Source organism: Acomys minous (genome assembly GCF_964271855.1).
Source record: "Acomys minous genome assembly, chromosome: 13".
In the NCBI taxonomy this organism is placed as follows: domain Eukaryota; kingdom Metazoa; phylum Chordata; class Mammalia; order Rodentia; family Muridae; genus Acomys; species Acomys minous.
This window is the reverse complement of record NC_140495.1, coordinates 42,116,045-42,139,508: the sequence shown is the minus strand read 5'-3', so window position 1 is coordinate 42,139,508 and position 23,464 is coordinate 42,116,045. Positions and strand designations below refer to the sequence as shown.

The following is a 23,464-nucleotide window of genomic DNA, read 5'->3' as shown; positions in this document are numbered from 1 at the left end:
ACAAAGATAGTAAGTGTTCTGACAGTAAAGATGAAACTTGCCCCTAGGAACTCTGCACTCCTAATTAACAGGAAGTAGCCCAACAATAATGGTACCCCCTTCCCCTCTACCTTTTATTCTCTCCTACCTAGTATTAGGGGTTGGAATGGTGGAAGAGGATAAGGAACCCACAGAATAGCAAATGATAGCTATATTCGACAGACAGCTAGCCTGCCTACCCCCCTCATTTAGCCCCAGTACAATGAGAGACCCTGCCTCAAAAAATAAGGTGGAACTATATCTGCGGTTGACCTCCGTTCTCCATATTCACACACATGCATTGCGTGCCAGGTTAAAGGCTGGGAAGATAACTCAGTTACGAGCACTGGCTGCTCTTGCAGAGGACTCGGGCTCAGTTCCCAGCACCACATAGCAGCTTACGGCTGTCTATGTAACTCCAGTTCTAGAGGATCAGACACTCTTTTTTCCTGGCCTCCTTGGAGATGTCACACATGAGGTGCACTTACATACATGCAAGGGAAACGCTCATGAACATAAAATAAAAATAAACCTTTTTTAAAAGGCAAGATTGGGCTGGAGAGTTTAATTTTTAAGAGTTTTAAAGGACCCAAGTTGACTCCCAACACCCAAATGTCAGCTCACAGCCATCTGTAACTCACCCTCTTCTGACCTCTGTATGCATCAGAAATGCACGTGGTGCACTTAAACACATGCAGACAAAACATTTATACACATAAAATAATGAGAAAAAATTTAAAGTACAAAAAATGATAAAGGCCTGGTCGTATTTCACAGTCACATACAGGTTTGTGTAAGCATACTGTCATGTTTATGAAACAGAAATATCTAGTCAGTGATATCTCAGAACGCAACCCCCATCCTTAATTGGCATGACTGTATTTTAATTTCAAATTTAAATCGTCACATGTGAGGGTGCCTGTTGTATTCGATAATATGTAGAGAGTGATGTCTCCAACACTGGGAAATCGAGGGTCTTTTAGGGCTGGCAAGATGGCTCAGCAGTTAAAAGCACTTGCCATCAAACCTGAAAACCTGAGTTTGACACCCTGGGATCCACAAGGTGCAAGTTGTCTTCTGATCTCTGCTTGGGCACTGTGGCAAGTGTTTTCCCCACCATCAACATACGCATACATACACATATTTAATAAATATAATTTATAAATTGTTTTTTCCTGAGACTGCCCTTCCAGACTGGCCTAAAATTTACTGTGTAGCCAAAAATGACCTTGAGTTTCCTATCCTCCTGCCTCTGCCTGCCTTCTGCTGAGATTCTAGGTGTGCATCATCATGCCCCGCGTATGTCGTGCCTAGAAGTGAACTCAGGGCCTCATGCGTGCTAGACAGGTACTCTACAACTTAGCTAACCAGCCACCAGGGAAAAGTTGAAAAGGTAAAACATGTGTTTTTTAACTACAATAATTTCTTTTTTTCAATGAAACCCATTGCTTTTTATGTACACTTATTTATGTACATGCACACATACATGCATGGCATGGCACACAATGTGGAGGCTAAAGGATTACCTGCAGGAACTGCTTCTCTTCTACTCTGTGGGTGTCAGGGGTCGCACATTAGACTTAATGCCATACACCTTTACTACTTCCTCTCAAATTCATGGTCTTTTTTTCTTTATTATGGTTACATGTCACTGTGACACCTGTTTGAGTCTATTCGTTGTTCCATATGTGTATTTTTTTTAGGGCTGACTACTTGGTTTAAATAACCAATTAGGGGCTTTGTCTTTGACGAAGACTGGTTCTTCCTCATAGGTCATTAATTGCCTGTAGGTCTGCATTTGTGGTGGAACCTTGTGATATTTGCCCCTGTTGGCCTCGGCCCGTCATTTGGTATAATCAGGTCTTGCTTAGGCAGCCATATATTTGAGATTTCATGGGTGCAGCTTCCCTCTCATATCTAAAGGACACAATTCACCAAAGATCCCTGGTCCTCTGGCTCTTATAATCTTTCCGCTCTGTCTTTGGTGATGTTCCTTAGCCTGAGATGTAGGGTCACCTTGTAGGTGTACCAGTTGGAGCTGGACGTTCCAGGTAGCTGTCCTCAGCATTTAGCTGGTATGCCTTTCTGTAACTACTGCCTGCTACAAAACAAAGAATAAAAATTTAAACTCTTCAGTTCTTACCTGAAGTCTTCAGTTTTTTTATGGGTTTGTGAGTGTTTGGCTGCATGCATATGTGTTCACCACATGTATTTGGTGCCCCTAGAAGAGGGCATTGGAACTGGAATCCTCTGGCACAGGAATTACAAGCTGTTATGAGCCACCATGTGGGTACTGGAAACTGAACCCTGGTCATCTGCAGAAGCAACCAGTATGCCTAACCGCTGAACCATCTCTCCAGTCCCTCAATAACAGCCTTTAAAACTGATGAATCTTAAAAATAGTCTGTTGTAAAAAATAATGCCTAGGCATAGTAATGTATGCCTATAATCTTTACACTCTGAAGGTTGGGGTAGGATGAGCAGGAGAGTCAAGCTCAGAGTTGGAGGCTAGCCATGGCCACACGAGACTGCAAAAAGATCGATGTAGCAGGATGGCTGAGATAATGCTAAACCTTGGTCAAATAACTAGGACCATTTGTTTAGTTTTGTGTTATAATGCCCATATTTTGGTTCCACTTTCCATAATCATTGGTTCATTTACCCACATAATTAAAGTAGATTTGCCTTTCCCCCTATACCCTCATAAAGAGGGAAATAGGCTCCTTTCTCTTTTTGTTTGTTGATTTTCTTGTTTTAAAACAGAGTCTGTATACTCCAGACTGGCCTCAAATCCTCCTGTCTTCACCTCCCAAGTGCTGCATCACAAGTGTGTGCCACCATGTCCAGCCCTCCCATATCTTAGTCTATTTCACCTTAAAATTCTAAAAGTCTGATTTTAATCAGTTGCAAATGAATATCTAGCTGCTATCTGAACTGAACTGAACAAATCCACTAATCTTTGTATTCTCTATAAAGGAAAGAAAATTTTAATATAACATGTGATGACTTGAAAGATGGTGACAAACGTCCTATTCCCAACCCTATATGTAAATTTGAAGATGCCTTTCAAGGTTACCCAGAAGTTATGGAAAACATTAAAAGAGCAGGCTTTCAGAAACCTACACCAATTCAGGTATGCCTTTGTTAGCTCCAGTTTTTCATTGAACATTTCCCCCAACAGATAGTGTCTGTTAGAAGCTAAATCACCAGGGAATAGCTGTGTCTTAAAGGCATGTGCCCAGTACCCCTGCCAGCACTGCCACTGTCTAACAGGAATGCTTTTGAGAATGTAGAGCTGAGGGCAAGAACAGATAGCAGAAGAGTTGTGCTCTTGTTTCACTATCTGTCACTCTCTTTCAGTCCCAGGCGTGGCCAATAGTTCTGCAAGGAATAGATCTGATTGGAGTAGCACAGACTGGAACAGGGAAGACACTGTCCTATCTAATGCCTGGATTTATTCATCTAGACTCTCAACCACTGTAAGAATTCTTGTGGCTCCATTCTCTTACTAGGGACTGAATAGTTATAGAACCAAAACTATAATTAAGTTCCTGTCATTTCTTGCACCGGTCAAAGAGATGCCTCTTCTTGGCCAGGATGCACATGCCTATGCTGATGAAGAATACATTTAAAAAAACCATTTTAGGAAGCAATAGACCATAGTAGCCACCAAAGTCATAGTAGGAAAACACTGGAATCAAATTGTTTAAACTGTCCTAAGTCATGATGTCTAATTAAAATTGTATTAATAAATTGCTCAGTATAGGTCAATTCAATGAGAAAATGCCATTTCAAATGTTAATTAAAAAGTCCTCTTAAATGAACAAGTAAGTATTTGGGACAGTGGATTTGTGGTGTATGTGGCTTATTTTCCTGCTTTTGTCATTTTAGGTAACCATGACTTTGTAGTAAAAAAAAATTATAGAAACTTATACCAGCAGCTTATTTTTTAGGTATGTTAATTGTTATTAATAAAGCAAAGTCTACAGGAGGAACTTTTAATCATACAGTTCACCAAAAAGTACAAATATACCTTTTCTGTGTTACGCTCAACATTACAAATCTTGCACTTAATGAACTTTCCATGCATCTAAAACAAATAACTTAGTATTATTGTTTCCCTTTTAAAGAGCTAGAGAACAAAGAAATGGACCAGGCATGTTAGTCCTTACGCCCACCCGGGAATTAGCCCTTCAAGTAGAAGCTGAGTGTTCTAAATATTCATATAGTGATCTTAAAAGGTAAGTCATTTCTATATAAGTGTTATATTCACTCTCACATCTGTAGTAACTTTATTTAAATTTTGTGTGTGTTTTCTTGAGTGCAAATTCACAGCCTTGTCATATTGGCCAAGTGCTCAACCACTGAGCTCTCACTCCAACTCTACAAATTAATTTTCAATTGGTATACAACAAAATTATACATATTAATAAGGTTCCATGTGCTGCTTCAGTATGTGTATACATTATGTAAGTTTTTATTTTTTTATTTTTTGTTTTTTTTGTTTTTTGAGATAGGGTTTTTCTATGTAGCTTTGGCTGTCCTGGACTCACTTTGTAGACCAGGCTGGCCTCGAACTCACAGTGATCTACCTGCCTCTGCCTCCTGAGTGCTGGGATTAAAGGCGTGCGCCACCACACCCTGCGTTGTGTAATGTTTTAAGTTGGATTAAACCTTTCCTCAAACTTTTTTTTTTTTTTTGAAGACAGGATCTTTCTGTAGTTCAAGGCCACTGTGAGTTCCAGGACAGCCAGGAAAAGGCAGAGAAACCCTGTCTTGAAAAACAAAAAAACAAAACAAAATATATTGTATTATTAAAATCAGTGCTATAGCACAATAGTTTCTTTCTCTCAGTTTACCTTTTGTCATTGTAGCTTCTCACATTTTCATTAGTTTCATACCTTCAGAATCTGATCTGATTAAAGCAAGAACTCCACATTTGCCAGGAGTGTCTTAGGACCAAGGTTTGTACAGCTGCAAGCTCCCATGTAGTACCAAGTGCAGACTTTCCAGGGAGACATTTCTGCAAGGTTCAAACAGTCTTAAAACAATGTCTCAACCTCTACTGACTAACAGTAGCAAAGGCTTTGCTGAAATGTTTCACTCAAAGCTAGACACAAGGGCTTCACTTTACCTATCACTACAAATAATCAAGTCTAGAGGCAAACGGTACAGAAGCATGGTTCTTTAGGAAACACTGTGGGCTGCCAGTGTGGATAGTTTCCATAAAGCACAGGCACTCCTAAAAGCATCAGATTCTTTATTTCATTCTGTGTTGTAACCAAAGTGTTGTGATTTTGAGTTATGATGGGATGTTCTTTGCTTAAATGTGAACTTCTGGATTTCTTTTTTAGCGTTTGTGTGTATGGAGGTGGTGATAGAGATGGGCAAATACAAGATGTTTCAAAAGGTGTAGACATCATTATTGCAACTCCTGGAAGATTGAATGACCTACAAATGAATAACTTTGTCAACCTGAAAAGTATAACCTATTTGGTAATCATGGAATAAGGGTTTGGAATACTGGGAGGAATGTAGAAAAATTTGTGGAGTGGGATGACTTTTATTTTGTTTGTTTTTGTTTTTGTTTTTCGAGACAGGGCTTCTCTGTGTAGCCTTGGCTGTCCTGGACTCGCTCTGTAGACCAGGCTGGCCTCGAACTCACAGCGATCCGCCTGCCTCTGCCTCCCAAGTGCAGGGTGGGGTGTCTTTTATAGTGCCTTGTATTCTGGGAATATTTCCAATTCCATTTAGCATGGTAAAAAGTAGGAAAGTTAGCATTCACTTATTTTCATTCAGTAGCCATAGATGCTATTGGGAATCAAGTGAAACAAATCAGTCAGAAAATTTACTCTGGTCTCTGAGAAGTTGAAGTGGTAATGGGGTTATGGGAGAAGTAAGTGTTTAGATAAGAGATTAGCCACATTCTTCTTTGAATGCAGGTTTTAGATGAAGCAGACAAGATGCTGGACATGGGATTTGAACCCCAGATAATGAAGATTTTGTTAGATGTACGCCCAGACCGGCAGACTATTATGACGAGGTGGGTATGCCTAATTGTGTATTCAGAATAGAAGTCAGTAGATTTATTTTTAAGATTTTATTTATTATGTATACAATGTTGTGTCTGCATTTACATCTGAACACCAGAAGAGGGCACCAGATCTCATTACAGATGGTTGTGAGCCACCATGTGGTTGCTAGGAATTAAACTCAGGAACTCAGGAAGCCAGTGCTCTTAACCTCTGAGCCATTTCTCTAGCCCTAAAAAGCCCATTCTATTAAATTAATTTCTCAACAATAGTTTAAAGCATTACTTGGAAGTATTTTGAAATTCTTAAATGCAACATTAACAATGGCTGTGTTACCATTGACTGTTAGCACTGTTTTTCTACATTATAGATAGGTTTGTTATTTTACTTTTTTGTTTGTTTGTTTTTTGAGGCAGGGTTTCTCTGTGTAGACCTAGCTGTACTGGACTCACTTTGTAGACCAGGCTGGCCTCGAACTCAAAGCAATCCTCCTGCTTCTGCCTCCTGAATGCTGGGATTAAAGACATGCACCACCGTGCCTGGCTGGGATTGATTATTTTGTGGGGTTTTTTTTTTTTTTTTGAGACATTATGTAGCTCTGCCTAACCTAGAACTTGCCATATAGACCAGGCTGGCCTTAAGCTCACAGAGATATGCCTCCCAGATGCTGGAATTAAAGGCACACACTATCATGCCCAGCTATATTTATTTTTGTTTGTCTGTACATGCACTGTAGCATATGTGAGAGGTCAAAGGACAACTTGTAAGAGTGTGTTCCCTCCACCATGTGAGTTCTGGGAATGGAATCAGGTTGTCAGCCATAGTAGTAAATGCTCTGACCTGCTTGAGCCACTTGTGATGGGTTTTACATGAAATTTACATTTCATGTAAAAATCTTAGTCAATAAATAATCACTTATCTTTAAAGATAAACATTTGACTTCTGATTACCTTTTCTGATATAAAACTGAGAAAGGAATGATTGATCTATAGAGAATAATTCTTCCTAGGTCTATATTCTTTGTCTTTATTAGTGTTAAGAATAGGGTATGAAAAATAAAAGAACAGGGTATGGAGCTGGGCTAGCACTCAGGAAGGCAGAGGCAGGCAGATCTTTGTGCGTTTGAGGCCAGCCTGGTCTACAAATCGAGTCCAGGACAGCCAGGGCTATACAGTGAAAAACAAATAACAAAAACAAAAACAAAACAAACAAAGCCAAAGAATAGGACATAGAAAGTTGGCTCAGAGCTGGGCATGGTGGCACACAGCACTCCCCAGGAGGATCACTGAGTTCGAGGCCAGCCTGATCTATAAAGCAAGTCCAAGACATCCAGGGCTACACAGTGAAACTTTATCTTGAAAAAAAGATGGCTCAGTGATTAAGACTGTTTGTTACTCATGCAGAGGACCCAGATTCAGTTCCCAGCATCCACATCATGTGACTCACACCTGTCACTCATTTCCAAGGAATCTAATGCCTCTGGCCTGTAGGGGCATATACAGTATTATGTATATACCTGTACACACATATATATGTAATTAAAGTAATAAAACTATATATATTTTTTGAAGAATAGTGTGTGATTCCTCTCTACCCCTCACAGAAGAGGGGGCATAAAGAATATAAGAACCAGAGTTCAGAGAGGACGATAAAACAGTATCTTCTGGACATGACAGATAGTTGCTACACAAGACCTAAATGCGATCAGTCTAGTCATAATTCTAACTTAGACTGAATAGGCTCGGGGTGGAGGACTCAAGGCAGTTGCCAGATGCCAGTGGAAAGTAGGTTTTCTTCTGGGATGGGGCCATGGTACGTTGTTCCTGCTACAGTGGGTAGCTCCACACCCACTTACATGTCGCAACACATTTGAACTAAGTAGGTGTTATGAGAGAGAGAGAGGAGAGAGGGGAGACAGACAAACACAGACAGAGAGACGGAGTAGTTAAGAAGTTTGGAGTGGGAGAGCAAAAAAAGGTGGGTTTGATAAAATGCATTTATGTGTGAATGGAAATTTTGTAATTTACAAAAAGGATCGTTGAATGACAGGAAAAATGCTGTCGCTTTATTTTCTGTTATCTGTGATTTCAAAAAACTTATATTTCATTGTATATGAAGTTAGAAAAGGTGACAACTTTCATTTATATATTCTTTAGCCAGTATACTTAAAATGACCTGTATTGGCCCTAAGTACTTGGTTTTCCTTGGTATCCTTGCTGATACTATGTGATAAATATAGATTATTTGCTTTTGATGGTTTTTGTTTTTGTCTTTTATACATGATGAGATAAAACAAACCTTTTATTACATCTTTACATATGAAAGTTTATTTGGAGTTACATAGGTGTCCTTAACCTTTAGATAATAAGTAAAAAAATAGCAAATGAAAAATCTTTCATTAAACCTGGTTAAACGTTGCATGCAGTAGCTTGACTGTAGCTGGACAACTCTTGGTAGAATTTAATTGTCAATTAATTTTACTTATTTAAAAGGTTTGGAATATAGAGATGCCATTCATGAGTAACATGGCCCACAGCATGCTTAAAGAAATTTGGTAACATGTGATAATAAAGTTTTGATGTTGGTGTATCTTTTGTTTCCAGTGCTACTTGGCCATATGCTGTCCGCCGTCTTGCACAATCTTATTTGAAAGAGCCAATGATTGTCTATGTTGGTACTTTGGATCTAGTTGTAAGCTTGTTTTTATTGCTATTTTAACTCTTTAAAAATATACTTAAAGAACATAGTTTAAAATGATGCTTAAAGAACATAGTAAAAGGGAGTGGGTGCACTTGGGTGATAGAGTATATATTTAGCACTCATGAGGCTTTGGGTTCAGTCCCCACTACCAGGGGGGAAATAACTGATTGTGTATGTCTATTCTGTTGACTCATTAGTTTACTAAGAGTGTATGATAGAAAATAGGGGGCTAGAGAGAGGACTCAGTCGATAAAGTACTTGCCACTCAAACAGGTGGAATTCAGATAATCAGAAACCACGTGAAAAATCAGGGAGATGTGGCAATCACAAAGACAGGATTCCCAGGACAAGCTAGTTACCCAGTCATAAGCTCCAGTTTCAGTGACAGACTCTGGCTTATTAACAAAATGGGAGCAACTGAGGAAGACCCTGTCAGCTTTGGGCATCTACTCTTGTGTTGCTACAAACATATGCATAAAAAAAGAATAGTAATTAGGAAATAATACTTTGTTAAAATGATAGATAAATATTCAGGACAAACAATGTGAGAATTTCATTCTTTAAGTGCTACTACAATCTATCTAAAGAGTTTTTTTCATAATGGTTAAAAAACGGCATCAGTATTAAATTATTCAGTATTAATTTCCAGTATTAAAGTACTTGCTAACTTGAGACTCATGTTCATCACATCACCCATCACTGAAAGTCTGACACCCAAAGTTCAGGAAGACAGCTCTTACAAACATGGTATTGCTTGATGTCTGTTTTTACAGCAGTAGCTGATAGAATGCCTGTCAATCATTCACGTGTTCCCAGACTCAGTGTGGGTAAATCAATAGTAAAAATAAAAGACTGAGCTGTAAAAGCTGAAAAGACATAGATAATTTTGTTATGGCCACTACCTTTCTGTTTTCAAAGTATTAACTGATTATAAGTGCATCATTGAGTCGGTGCTGTGGCTTCTCCCTGGTGCTAATGTTCTGTGATCTCTGAATTATTTAGGCTGTAAGTACAGTGAAACAAAATATAATTATCACCACAGAAGAAGAAAAACGAACTCATATCCAGACCTTCCTAGAGAATATGTCACCTAAAGACAAAGTCATTGTCTTTGTCAGCAGAAAAGCTGTGTAGGTATTTCCCTGGGCTGCCATTTTCAGCAATCCAGTTGATTTTCTTATGACTGTTTCTGTTTGTAGCTAATTTCAAATGGGAAGAATCTGATAAACTGTTTGCTAGTTGACAATGGTCCCAGAATAAACACTTAAGATCATTAACTTTATTTTCTGCCCCAGTGCTGATCACTTATCAAGTGACCTGATTCTCCGCCACATATCAGTGGAGTCTCTGCATGGCAACCGAGAACAGAGTGACAGAGAAAAAGCGTTAGAGAACTTTAAGACGGGTGAGTTATAGTTGCTATCTGTTGCAGTTTCAGGACAGTCCAGTAGCTGGGCTTAACTTATGATGGTATCTTTTCATATTTCCCATTTCTCAGTCTGTCCTTGCCTCATAAACCTCAAAATAGACTAGTTAGAAATCTGAATATTGCCGGCGGTGGTGGCGCGTGCCTTTAATCCCCGCACTCGGAGGGCAGAGGCAGGTGGATCACTGTGAGTTCCAGGCCAGCCTGGTCTACAAAGTGAGTCCAGGACAGCCAAGGCTACACAGAGAAACCTGTCTTGAAAATAAATAGATAAATCTGAATATTAATCTGCTTCTAAGAATTAACCACCTCCACAAGGGCTAACACATGAACAAGTGTCTGAATATTAACTTGTAATGGAGGCTGTAGCGTGGTTTACCTGGAAGAGCGTATGTCTTAGATACTTCTCTATTGCTGCAATGAAACACCATGACCAAGGCAACTTAGAGAAGGAAGGCCTTGTGTTGGGCCCATTACCATCATCATGAGGAGCTTGCAGCAGTCAGGCATGGTGCTGGAGCAGCAGCTGAGAGGCCATGAAGCAGAGAGCTGCTCTGGGCATGGTGGAAGGCTTTTGAAACCTCAAGTCCTTCCCCAGTGTCACACCTTCTCCCACAAGGCCACAGCACCTAATCCTCCTCTAACAGTTCCACCAGTGGGCGGCCAAGCATTTAAACACAGGGTCTGAAAGAGCCGTTTTCATTCAGACTACCAAAACATCCTCTTTCCCACATGGTTCAGGTAGTTCAGGAGAGAACCATTTGCTGAATTGTGTTATGTTGTGTTGTGATTTGCCAGAGGTGTAAAAAAATAATCTTTTCCATTTTCACTATAAGTAATAAGAGTAATTTTCACATGTCCTAGACTGCTTGTTACCAGACAGGTTTAGTGTTCATTTGCTTTTGCTCTAGGTAAAGTGAGAATACTTATTGCTACTGACTTGGCATCTCGAGGTCTTGATGTCCATGATATCACTCATGTCTACAATTATGATTTTCCACGGAACATTGAAGAATATGTACACAGAGTAGGACGCACTGGGAGAGCAGGGTAAGCCAGCTAGGTCTGCCCTGGAGAGAAGCCGATTCTGGTTTTGGATTCCCATCATACCCTTCAGAGACTATTCTTGCCCAAAACCGTTTTTATTCTCTTGTAAATGTTTTTTCTCTTGACCCTTACTTACTGATTCTTTTATCCCTTTTCATCTGGATGAACTAGATCCTGCTGTGATTGGCTTCTTGTAGTTCGAGTTTTGTTTTGTTTTGTTTTGTTTTTTTACAGTCTATAGTCTATAAGGTTTTGTGTGTGTGTGTGTGTGTGTGTGTGTGTGTGTGTGTATGTGTTTCTTTTTAACACTTTGTTCTTTTTGTTTTAAGGTTTATTTGATTATGTATTTTATGTATAATGAGCACTTTGTCTGCATGTACGTCTGCTCACCAGAAGAGGGCATAGGATCCCATTATAAAAGATTATGGTGCTGGGAATTGAACTCAGGACCTTGGGAAGAGCAGCCAGTGCTCTTAACTGCTGAGCCATCTCTCCAACCCCTGTGCACTTGTTTTTGTTCTTGCAGTACTGGGCATTAAATTTAAGACCTCACACATACTAGGAAGTGCTCTACCACTAAGCCACATCCCTGAGCCTCCTTCTATTCCCCCACCCCTTACTCCACAGGCAAGTCTTGAACTTTGTGATCTTTCTGCCTTAGTTTCCCACGTATGTAATTGTTTATGCTAATATTTTAAGCCTTCAGTGTTCCAAAAGTGAACTGTGCTCATTGGTTACTTTTATTGTGATTGACAGGGTATTCAAATTTGCATTAGCATGGGAAGAGAACCTTTACTCCTACTGTTGAACTATTGGGCTATTTTTAAAAGAACTGAAAATTACACCATCCTTCTGAACCCAGAATTCTTGTGTCTTCCTTCTTGACCAACCATAAATCAAAAATGTTGTTAAAAACTACCTGTGCTAAACACACAGAGATATTTTTTCTTGCCTTTGTTCCCAAAATTGATGATTATGACATCTATTTTTGTAGAGTATGTATTTGTGTGTGCATGAGTGCACAAATGTGTTAAGTAATTTAAACATGATTTGCATTACATCGGATAATACATAAATGTGATGCTATTCTATATAAGAGGCTTAAGCATCCTCTGATTAGATGTCCTTATGTAGTCCTGGAGCCAACTCTGATGAATGCTAAGGGATTTTAAATTGCTGTTTATGTGATACTAACTCTGTAACACATGAATGTAGAGGTTGAGGTTTTCTGTTCTGTTTTCTGTATTAACTGAATTATAAGAACATGGTATAAAATAAATGACATGAACTTTTTCCCTCTTAAAGGCGGAGTGGCATGTCAATTACTCTTATCACAAGAAATGATTGGAGGGTTGCCACTGAATTGATTAATATTCTGGAAAGAGCAAATCAGGTGAGAATTTGCAATTTAATAGAAATTTACTTGCTAATGTTTCAGTCATATATTATGCCAGGCAATTAAGATATAGCTGAACACTAGGCAAAGATTGGGCACTGTTGGAGTACATGATTGGGAACACTGTAGGTCCAGGGAATGAGACAGAACACATGAGAAGTGTACCATTAAAAAAAGGAGTGTTGGCAGACAGGAGAGGAGGAGGGTTGACAAAATGAAGGGTGTATGAAAAAACCATACAGTGGAAACCTACTGTTTTATGATTCAGTCAAAATCAGAGGTTAAGAGCACTGGCTGCTCTTCCAGAGGTACTGAGTTCAATTCCCAGCAACCACGTGGTGCCTCACAACCATCATGAAACCTGGTGTCCTCTTCTGGCCTGCAGACTCACATGCAGGCAGAACACTGTATATGTAATGAATAAATAAACCTTTTTTAAAAATGTAAAAAATATATATAATTTTTAAAAGATATATTGGGGCTGAGGAGATGGAAATTAAAGTACACACAGTTCCAGAGGAGTCAGGATCAATTTCTAGCACCTACATAGTGGCTGTAGCTCTGGTTCTAGGGAATCAGACACCCTCTCCTGACCTCAGCAGATACCAAGTGCTCAAGTGGTATATAGACATGCATACAAGCAAAACAGTCATATACATAAAATAAAACAAACAAAAATTTGAAAATAAAATCATGTGTTATGCGAGGTGTGGTGTTGCATGCCTGTAATCCCAGCATTCAGGAGGCAGAGGCACACAGATCACTGAATTTGAGGCCAGCCTGTTCTGCAAATCGTCTAGGACAGCCAAGGCTATGCAGAGAAATCCTGTCTCCAAAAAAATAAAGCATGTGTTATTGGAACTGTTTGCCAGCTAGGAAACAACAGAGACAGAGAAGCAGAATGAGGGGGACATTCAAGGTGTTCTTGGTCTGTAGCTTAGAAATGTATTTAGGACTTAAGGGGCAAACACCTTTTTTTTCTCCTTTGTTTTGTTTTGTTTCTTTTAAGATGTCTTGTAATTTTGAGATTTTCTGAAGTAATTTCAAAGTCATTCAGCATGTCATAGGAGGGAAGGAGTGCAGAATCCTAATAACACATTTAATAATTTCAGAGTATCCCAGAGGAACTTGTCTTAATGGCGGAGAGATACAAAGCAAATAAACTAAAAAGAGAGATGGAAAAAAAATTGGGAAGACCTCAAGGAAAGCCCCAGAAGTTTTACTAATGTCTTGTGTAGCACTAGTGTGCCACAGGTAAATTTTTATGGTGTAGACATTCAAATCTCTGTCTTTCTTTTTTGTTTGTTTTGTTGTTTGTGTTTTGGGACAGTCTCTTATTACTGGATGTCCTAGAACTCACTATGTAAACTAGGTTGCTCCTGAATTCAAAGCGATCTGCCTGCTTCTGCCTCCCAGTTCCTGGGATTAAAGACATGCTCCATCACACCAAGCAAATCTCTGACTTTCAAAACAAGGCTCAAGTGGTTATGTATTCCAATCAGTGTAATCTCTAAGAACCAGTGACACGATCACTGATGACATCTTACTCTTTCACCTAGTACCAAAAGTCTGGTTAATGTATCTTTTTTAGACACATGCCACCGGGGCTAGCCTTAAACCTGTCACCATTCTGCCTTAGCCTCCTGAATGCAAGGTACACAACAGAATGTACAGTGCAGAGGTAGCTTGATTATTTGATCAAATGACTATCAAAAATGTCAGGTGTTGACAAGCATGTGGAAAAATTGGACCCCTTGTTCACTGTTGGTGGAGTTGTAGAAACTTACTTATCTCCTGTGGAAAACACCATAGTGTCACACGTCTTTTACGTATATGTTCAAAAGAATAGGAAACAGGACTCAAAAATGTATACCCTCACATTCACAGCATCATACTTAAAAAACAGCACTACTCTCTTAGGAGCAACCCAAAAGTGCAAGAATAAGTTAATACAGTGCATCACATATGTAACAATGGGACATTTAACCTTAAAAAGGTATGTCACTTGTTGCAACCAGAGTGAATCTTGAGGACATGGTGCTTTAACGAAAAAGTTACAGAAGAGTAAGTACCATATATGAGTCCAGTATGAGGCATCTAAAATATAAAGGTAGCAAGAGGTAGCAAGATCAGGAGTTCAAGGCTAGCTTGGGCTTACATGAGCCCCTACCTCAAAGAACAGTCACAGAAACAGGATAGTGCTTTCAAGGGTGGGTGGGGGTAACCAAAGAGGGCATGACTGTCTAGTAGACAGAAAGTTTGAGTTGTACAATTGAAAGCCATAGAAATTGCACACAGTGAATGTTATCAGCACCGAACTGCACACTTGAAAATGGTTGAGATAGTGTGTTTTATATTATGTAATTGCATGACCCTTTAAAAACAAGAATTTTGAGCTGAGCAATTCCTTTAAGCACTTGGGAGGCAGAGGTAGACAGATCTCCCAGTTCAAGGCTAGCCTGGCCTACAGTGTGAGTTCCAGCATACCCAAGGCCACCCCAAACCAAGAATTTTGTAAATAGTAACTTTCCCCCCACTTGTTTCTTTTTTAGGATTCAAGACTTTATTCAAAGTGGAATTGTTGAAACGTACATCAATATGAAGAGACTTGACTGATTCTTAAAATAATAGTGTTTTAAAATGTAGAATTTCATGTTTTATACTTTAATAAAAATCAATAGTTTTTAATGTTGTTGAAATTTTTTTCATGAATATTTGTTAAAGTTGTAGTGCTAGCATGTCTTATCTAGGAGCCTGCTCTTCCAGAGGTCCTAAGTTTGATTCCAAGCAACCACATGACATGGTGGCTCATAACCATCTACAGTGAGATCTGATGCCCTCTTCTGGCGTGCAGGCATACATGCAGGCAGAACACTATATATAGTAAAACTTGAAAGGTTTATCTACAATATTTTTAAAAGAGAACTTGGGGCTAAGGATGTAGCTGAGTGGTAGGGTGTTTGCCTAGCATGTGCAAGACCAAAGGTTCAATCCCTAGCACTGCAAAAGAAAAGAGACAGTTACCACCTGTAATGTTGCTGTGCCAACATCTGTGAAGAGTTTGATGTTTGATCAGATGTTGTCACAGCAATGGAAAGGTACTGTGAACAAATGGTGATTTTTGCAGTAAAAAGAAAAGTTGGCCTTTTTTTTTTTTTTTTTTTTTTTGTCTTTCTGGGCAGCATTTTAGTTTTGTATTATACAAATAGTACTTTATATGGATATATGGATACACATTGTTCAAATAAGTACAAATCACCTTTTTGAAAGTGTGAAACAAGTAAACTGTGAGAGAAAATGTGGGCCATTCGCTTATCTTTACATTTCAGCCCATAACTCTGTGCTACTGTTCTGGGAAAATCAAACAACGTTTATACCACATTTATATTGTAAGTGTTGTGTTACCTGTTCTCTGCAGGTTACAGTTTCTTGTATACTTAGGAACTCCAGGGTTTGGGTAGCTTTAATCTCTCTATGTAATTATGTTTGTGTGTTTGGTACTGTGATGGTGTTAGACCATTCACATCTACATTATTCATCCAGAGAGTGTTTTCTGAGATTACTGGCAAGATCAATAAGAAAACCTAATAGAAGAAAGAATACAGTCAGAAACCAACAGCTGAATCAGAAAAAAAAATACACAAGTATCAAGTAAACATAAGGTTTTCAAGACAGGTTATCATATATCCTGCCTTTACCTCCTGAGGGTTGAGATTACAAGCATGTACTCATGCAACATTTCTGTCATTTTAAATGTCTTTCCCTTCTTTATGTACCCTTTGAATTGTGGCAGCTGTATACATTCCCATATTTGAGGGGAGTGCATTCAAAGGCTCCGAGTGGATGCTTGAAACTGAGTAGTGCTGGACCAAATGTGTGCTGCTGTTCCCATGTGTACACACCTGTGATACGGTTACAGGCACTGTGGTGGGTAGTGTTGACACCTTGACCAAATCTGCCTCACTAGGAGGCAAGTCTCCAGTTACAACCATGACATCATTTAGATTGGTTAATCTCTGACCAGGTCTTTGAGGAATTCTTTTAATTATGGTTTCTGAGGTGGGAAATCCCAGCCTAGAGGAGGGCAGCCGTGTCCTAGGGGCTTGGGTCCTGGGCTGCATAAAGAGGAAGTTAGCTGAGCATGAACGTTGCTGTCTGTCTCAACCACAAATACAATGTGACCAGCTGCTTCATATGCCTGCAAGGAAGTCCCAGCCATGATGAACAATATCCTTGGAACTAGGAGACAAAGTAAACCCAAAACATTTCATCACAGCAACAGAAAAAGGAACAGAGATAGGCACAGCAACAAGATTTTCAATAGGTGTGCACATGTGTATTTGGGTGCATGTGCTTGTAGAAGCCAAAGGAGGGCGCTGGGAATCATCTTCTAGAACCCCCTCGTTTGTTTGGTGTGCATTGGTATGTCTGTCTGTGTAAGGATGTTGGATCCCTGGGAACTGGAATTAACAGTTGTGAGCTGCCATTGGGGAATTGAACCTGGCTCCTCTGGAAGAACAGCCAGTGCTCTTAACCACTGAGCCATCTCTCCAGCCCCCCTTAGCCTATTTTTGGAAGCAGGGTGTCTCACTAAACTTAAAGGTCATTGTTTTGACTAGACTGGCTGGTCAGCATCTCCATCCCCAACCCAGGTTCCGAGCATGTGCAGTCAAGCCCAGCTTCTATACGAATACTCTTGTTTTCACAGCCAGACGTCTTGTTCACTGAGCCATTTCCCTCACCCTTCTTTGGTTTTGGTTTTGGTTTCTGTTTGCAAGGTTCTTAAGTTTTTATTATTGCTGGACGTGGTGGTGCACGTGTTTAATCCTAGCACTCGGGAGGCAGTGGCAGGCAGATATCTTGAGTTTGAGGCCAGCCTGGTCTACAGAGCGAGGACAGTCAAAGCTATACAGAGAAACCCTGTCTCCTAAATAAATAAAAATAATAAAATTTTATTATCTGCATGGGTATGTCATGCATGCGTGCCACTCCACACATGTGGAGGAGGGTCAAAGAACAACTTCAGAATCAGTTCTCTTCTCCTTTGGGTTCCAGGGATGGAACTCAGGTCACCAGGACCAGGCTGGCACTTCAAGCACCTTTATCTGCTGAGCCATCACACCAGCCCCTCCTGGGTTTTTTGGTTGGTTGTTGTGGTGGTGGTTGTTTGGTTTTTTGAGAATAGGACCTTGCTTGTGCCCTGCTTTGTCCCCTAGGCTCATCTTGACCTCAATTACTGCAGGTACCATTTCCTATTTTAGTGGGGGGTGGCAGGGGTGCAAGGGATCAAAGCTAGTGCTTCCCATGTGATAGACAAGTGCTCAGTCACGTGCTGCAGTCCCAGCTTTCTTCTTTGTCACTTAAATTCTGCTGGAACTATGTCTGCAGCTTCTCCAGTGGGTAGACATAGGCTCTCTAGAAGTGTTTTCTGATGAACCTGTTCAGTCTGCAGCAATCCCTGCACTAAACAACTCGGACAGGCTTGATTCAGAGCCCCGTTGCTGGAATCTTCATAGGGGCTGAATACTTCCTGGGACACACTTTTCCAACAAAACATGTTTCCTACCAACAAATTAATACCTTTTCCATCTTAACTGAGCACTTATGTACAGTTAAGTCATTGCAGCAAAACTGGCCATTTTCCTTCATAATTTTACAGCTCTATTGTTACTGTGCATGTTAGAAATGTTTGGATATTAGTTTTTCTTATTCAGACCATTTCACTTAAATTATTTTATGTGTATGGACATACATGCCTGCATAGCCTGTATTTGCAGTGCCCTTGGAGGCCAAAGAGGTGTCAGATCCCTTGGGACTGGAGGTAGACATAGGGCTGGAGTTACAGATTATTGTGGGTGCTAAGAATTGAGCCAGAGTCCTCTGGAAGAGCAGCAAGTACTCTTATCCATCCAAGCCATCTCTCCAGGCCCTGTTTTACACTCTTGAAAGCATTGCTACCTTTCTCTTTGGCATATGCAAATTACTAGTGTTGGTACTATTGCATTTTAGCCATTATTAAGTAAACATAGGAGTTTAACAACACAAGGACTGCAATGATACAATTTAATGACTAATCACCCAGTAGTGGGAGCTGGAGAGTTGGCTCAGCAGTTTAGAGCATTTGTTGCTCTAGCAGACGGCTCAGGTTCGATTCCCAGCACTGACACGGCAGCTCAACCAACTGCAATTCCAGTTCCAGAGAACTTGACACCCTCTTATGGTCTCCACAGGCATGCGTATGGTATACATGTATATATACACATTAAGGCAAAAACACTCATAGCAAGGAAAGTAAAAAAAATTTAATGGTGCTATTATGTAAGTAATGGGAGGGTAGCATATACAGTATAGATACGGTGAACAAAGGAATAATGCATGCCTTTGTAAGGTTTGAGCAGGACAATGTGATGCAAGATTTTAGCATGCCACTCAGAAATAACTAACAACTTTAAATATACTTTTTTTTTTCATTTCGAGTTTCCACTTCATGTTTTTGGACCACAGTTGACAACAGAAATCATGGAGAGCAAGACTGCAGGTAAGTGGTCTTACTATATATAATCATAAAAAGGAAGCTGAATGTAGGGACAGTGACTTGCTTCTCTGAGAGTGACAACTGTTATTTACAACCCATGCACTGGGTAGTTTCTAGCACTTTGTCTTCTAGAACCTGTACCCACGTACTGAGATGATGTGAGAACAGTCAGAGCGCTACTAACCCCTAGATCAACTTTCCTTAAAAAAATAAAACAGCCCGGTCATGGTGGTACCTTTAATCGCAGCACTGGGGAGGCAGAGGCAAAAGGATCTCTGTGAGTTCAAGGCCATCCTAGTCTAGAGAGTCCAGAATAGCCAAAGTTACATAGAGAAACCCTGTTGTTTTAAAGAAAGTAAATCCCAACCATTCAATTTTATCAGTGAAGACTCAGGAACCAGATGCTGGAGTGAAAACTTGCTAGCACAGAGGCAGAAAAAGCACCCAGCTGACAGCTTCCTATTCAGCTCACATCCCAGAAGGAAAAGGCTAAAAGCCTAAGACCAAAAGTTTGCTAGCTCAGCCAACAGCCCAGGAAGAGAAAGCCAAAAGCCCCAGAGCCAAAGAGCTAATAGTTGAAGAGCTCCTCCAAGCTGTCTTAATACCCTTCAACTCAAAGCCCCTCCTTTCTACTTAATCCCTGTCAGCTGGTTTCTTGCTCTACTTCTTGACCTAGGGTTAAGTTTACTAAATCCTTGTGTACAGATAGCACTTGGATTAAAGGTGTGTGCTAAGGTTGGGCCACACCACAATCACCTGTTTACAATAAACAGGAAACTTGATTTAAGGTGTGTGTGAGGGCTGAACCACACCAAACAAAAGACAGGCTTTTACAGGTCACAATCTCAGGGTTTCACAGTGGGATCAAATATCCTGTGACATTTCCCTCTTTTGTCTTAATAAAAGACTTCTTTAACATCAGTAAACTATATACTATCTGGTTAAAAAAAAATACATTTATAATGTCCAGTCCATTAGTATTTGGCAACCTTGCAGAAAATATTCTACAGTCTCCTATCTTGGTAGGTCCAAAGTTCTGTACCTAAATAATTTTATATCAAAACTTGTGTTACCAATCAAAAACATTTTATTAGACCTAAAACATCTTCTTAACTCCTGAACAACTTTAGCTTAGTTGTAAGATTAACTATATAGTCTTCAACCCCATCAGAGACCTGAGAAATATAAATATTATTTCAATAAACAGTAAGTGCAAAGCAAGCAGCTTCCAAATGTATAGAAATGACAGAGTGCTGCAGCCAGAACAGTCACCCCAGATTTCTCTATAATGTTCGAGCATCATCTTCAGCCTTCTGGCTCAGAATATCTGACAGGCTTTTCTGTGAGGCAGGTAGTATGAAGGACTTGCCTACCTCGTCCTTACAAAGCTTGGCAGTTGACTTTCCTATGTTCAGTTTGTCCATTTTATGCAGAAGTCTGTAGAGAAACAAGGACATTTTCTTGCCCAATGGCTAGCTTAACACGTATGAAGCCATTTTCTAAAGGAGAATTTTTTGATGATGATCATCATCATTGAAGTTGAAAGAGGTTTCTGCCAAGAGCTGACATGTCTCATTAAAAAATTCTCAAATTAATAAAACATCTTTAATGTCATATTTTGTAGATCTCAGGTTTTTGAAGACTTGTTTCTAGCTATAGAATGACTGAATAACTTAGAAAAACCCATGATTAACTAAACTAGTACCTAACAAAACCAGTGGCTAATAAAGCACTATTTTTTTCATATTACAATATAAAGCATATTACAGGTGTACCAAAAATATCCTAAAGGACAAGCAGCTATAGAAAGATATAATCACAATTTAAAAGATAAGCTTAATAAACAGAAGTAGGGACTGGAGACATGGCTCAGTGGTTAAGAGCACTTCCTGCTCTTCCAGAGGTCCTAAGTTCAATTCCTGCCACCCACATAGCAGCTCACAACTGTTTGTAACTCCAGTTCCAGAGAATCTGACACCCTCTCACAGACATACATGCAGGCAAAACACCAAGGCAAATACATTATTTTAAAAAGAATAAACAGAAAGGGATAATAAAGACCCCCAGAGATAGATTACACAGGGCTTTACTACAATTTAAAATACATTAATGAAAAAGGAACAACAGGTGGAGAGATACAGTGGATCATAGGGGAGAAACTGCTGAATTAAATCAGTCTGTATATTTTAAAGATGTTCTGACCTCAGAATGGAAACCAGGATGTGTGTTATATTGGGGAAGAGGCTTTGCCTTTGTTTCCATAGGAGAAGAAAAGCTGTGGATACCATCAAAACTGAGAAAGATTAGATTCTGAAGGAGAGACCTGAATAAAGTGAGGCAATACTTCATCAGATAGCTTGAATATTCAGTCCAAACTAACTAAAGACTAAACAGTTTCTTCTAAAATAAAAGGATATTTTTGTTTGGGATTAAAAAAAAATTAAGAGATTTAAAATATTTCAAGCAAATTTAAAGGGCTACTACAGTTAAAACTTGTTTTCTAAATTTCTAATGGTTGGGGTAATTTCCTGTTTACTCAGGTAATTAATTTTACTCCTTCTCAAGTCTCTGATGGGGTTGAAGACCAGATAGTTGAGTTTCACAATTAAGCCTAGTTGTTTAGGGAATAAGATGTCTTTAGGTCTAGATAGATGTTTTAAGTTGATAGAGATGAGATATTATAGATATTGAGTTACATTCAGAATTTTAGACTCGTTGAGATAGGAAAATGTTTTCTTCAAGGTTGCCAAATACAAACAGCCTAAACACTATGAATGTAACATGAATGTAATTCCAGAATGTTCTGTGGTTCTTTTGCTGTATGTGGTTTATTTTATATAGGTGTAATAATATAAATGTATATGTAAAAAAACTAAAAAAATAAAGTTTTTAAGCAGGACAGTACTAGCCCATGGCTTTAATCCAAGCAGAGAAAGGTGACCTTTATAAAATAGTTGTTTTCTAAATTCTAGAATTACATTACAACTCAAGAGACAGAAACATGCAGACCAGGTATGGTGGCACACACCTTTAATACCAGCACTTGGGAGGCAGAAGCAGGTGCATCACTGAGTTCAAGGTCAGCCTGGCCTGCAGAGTGAGTCCAGGACAGCCAAGGCTACACAGAGAGACCCTGTCTCAGGAAAGAAGAAGGAGGAGAAGGAGAAGAAGAAGAAAGAAGAAGAAGAAGAAAAGAAGGAAGAAGGAGGAGGAAGAGGAGGAGGAAGAGGAGGAGGAGGAGGAGGAGGAGGAGGAGGAAGAAGAAGAAGAAGAGGAGGAGGAGGAGGAGGAGGAGGAGGAGGAGGAGGAGGAGGAGGAGGAGGTGGTGGTGGTGGTGGTGGTGGTGGTGGTGGTGGTGGACTATACAATAAGCTAGGTTTCTTCTAAAGCTGTAATCCTAGCACTCAGGAGGCAGAAGCAGGTGGATCTCTGTATGTTCAAAGCCAGCCTGGTCTACAAAGTGAGTCCAGGACAGCCAAGGGTGCACAGAGAAACCCTGTCTTGAAAAACCAAAAACAAACAAACAAACAAAAGGTTTAAGTGTACTTGACAGCATATGTGGGGTCGTAGGTTCTATCCCGATTTGTGGGAGGAAAAAACAAAAAACAAAACTGTCAAATGGTATATACTCACTTATATCTGCACATTAGCCCAAGGGGCATGTCCCACGAAAGCCTTCACTTACCAGGAAACTGGGACAGAGGGGAGGACATTCTAGTGGGACTCTAGATGAGAGAAGCATGGGAGAATGGCAAAGTAGAAGGATCCAGAGGGTCCTAGAAGCCTACAAGTAGAACATTATGATAGGCAGATTTGGGCACAGGGGTCCCACTCAAACTAAGGCACCAGCCAAGGACAATACAGGTGGTAAACCTTAAACCCCTACCCAGATCTAGACAATGAACAGAACACTCTCCACAGCAGAGTGGAAAGTGGGATATTACTTTCTCACATACTCTGGTGCCTCACCTTTGACCATGTCCCCTGGACGGGGAGACCTGGTGGCACTCAGAGGAAGGACAGCAGGTTACCAAGAAGAGACTTGATACCCTATGATCATATAGAGGGGGAGGTAATCCCCCTCAGGAACAGTCATAGGGAAGGGGAATAAGGGGAAAATGGGAGGGAGGGAAGAATGGGAGGATACAAGGGATGGGATAACCATTGAGATGTAACAAGAATAAATTAATAAAGTAAAAAAAAAACTGTCTTTGACTGGCTTTGTAGTCAGAAGTACTTGCTGGGAATGGAAAGATGGCTCAGGGATTAAGAGCACTGGCCAGGGCTGGAGAGATGGCTCAGAGGTTAAG

At 39.9% G+C, this 23,464-nt stretch overlaps 1 protein-coding gene across 1 annotated transcript in view; it reads left to right on the top strand.

Annotated features, from left to right (window-relative positions):
- The window catches only part of DDX43 (DEAD-box helicase 43), a gene marked incomplete at its 5' end in the record, with an annotated part of 28,574 nt that extends 13,267 nt beyond the window's left edge, over nt 1–15,307 (top strand). The window contains 12 exons of the mRNA XM_084754561.1: nt 2,995–3,151; nt 3,379–3,497; nt 4,149–4,259; nt 5,373–5,514; nt 5,961–6,061; nt 8,654–8,741; nt 9,753–9,880; nt 10,046–10,155; nt 11,088–11,226; nt 12,529–12,616; nt 13,732–13,873; nt 15,172–15,307. Coding sequence (XP_084610687.1) covers nt 2,995–3,151; nt 3,379–3,497; nt 4,149–4,259; nt 5,373–5,514; nt 5,961–6,061; nt 8,654–8,741; nt 9,753–9,880; nt 10,046–10,155; nt 11,088–11,226; nt 12,529–12,616; nt 13,732–13,845 — 1,297 coding nt within the window. The 3' untranslated portion in view covers nt 13,846–13,873; nt 15,172–15,307. The remainder of the gene's footprint in view (nt 1–2,994; nt 3,152–3,378; nt 3,498–4,148; nt 4,260–5,372; nt 5,515–5,960; nt 6,062–8,653; nt 8,742–9,752; nt 9,881–10,045; nt 10,156–11,087; nt 11,227–12,528; nt 12,617–13,731; nt 13,874–15,171) is intronic.
- Between the last annotated feature and the right edge of the window lie 8,157 nt (nt 15,308–23,464).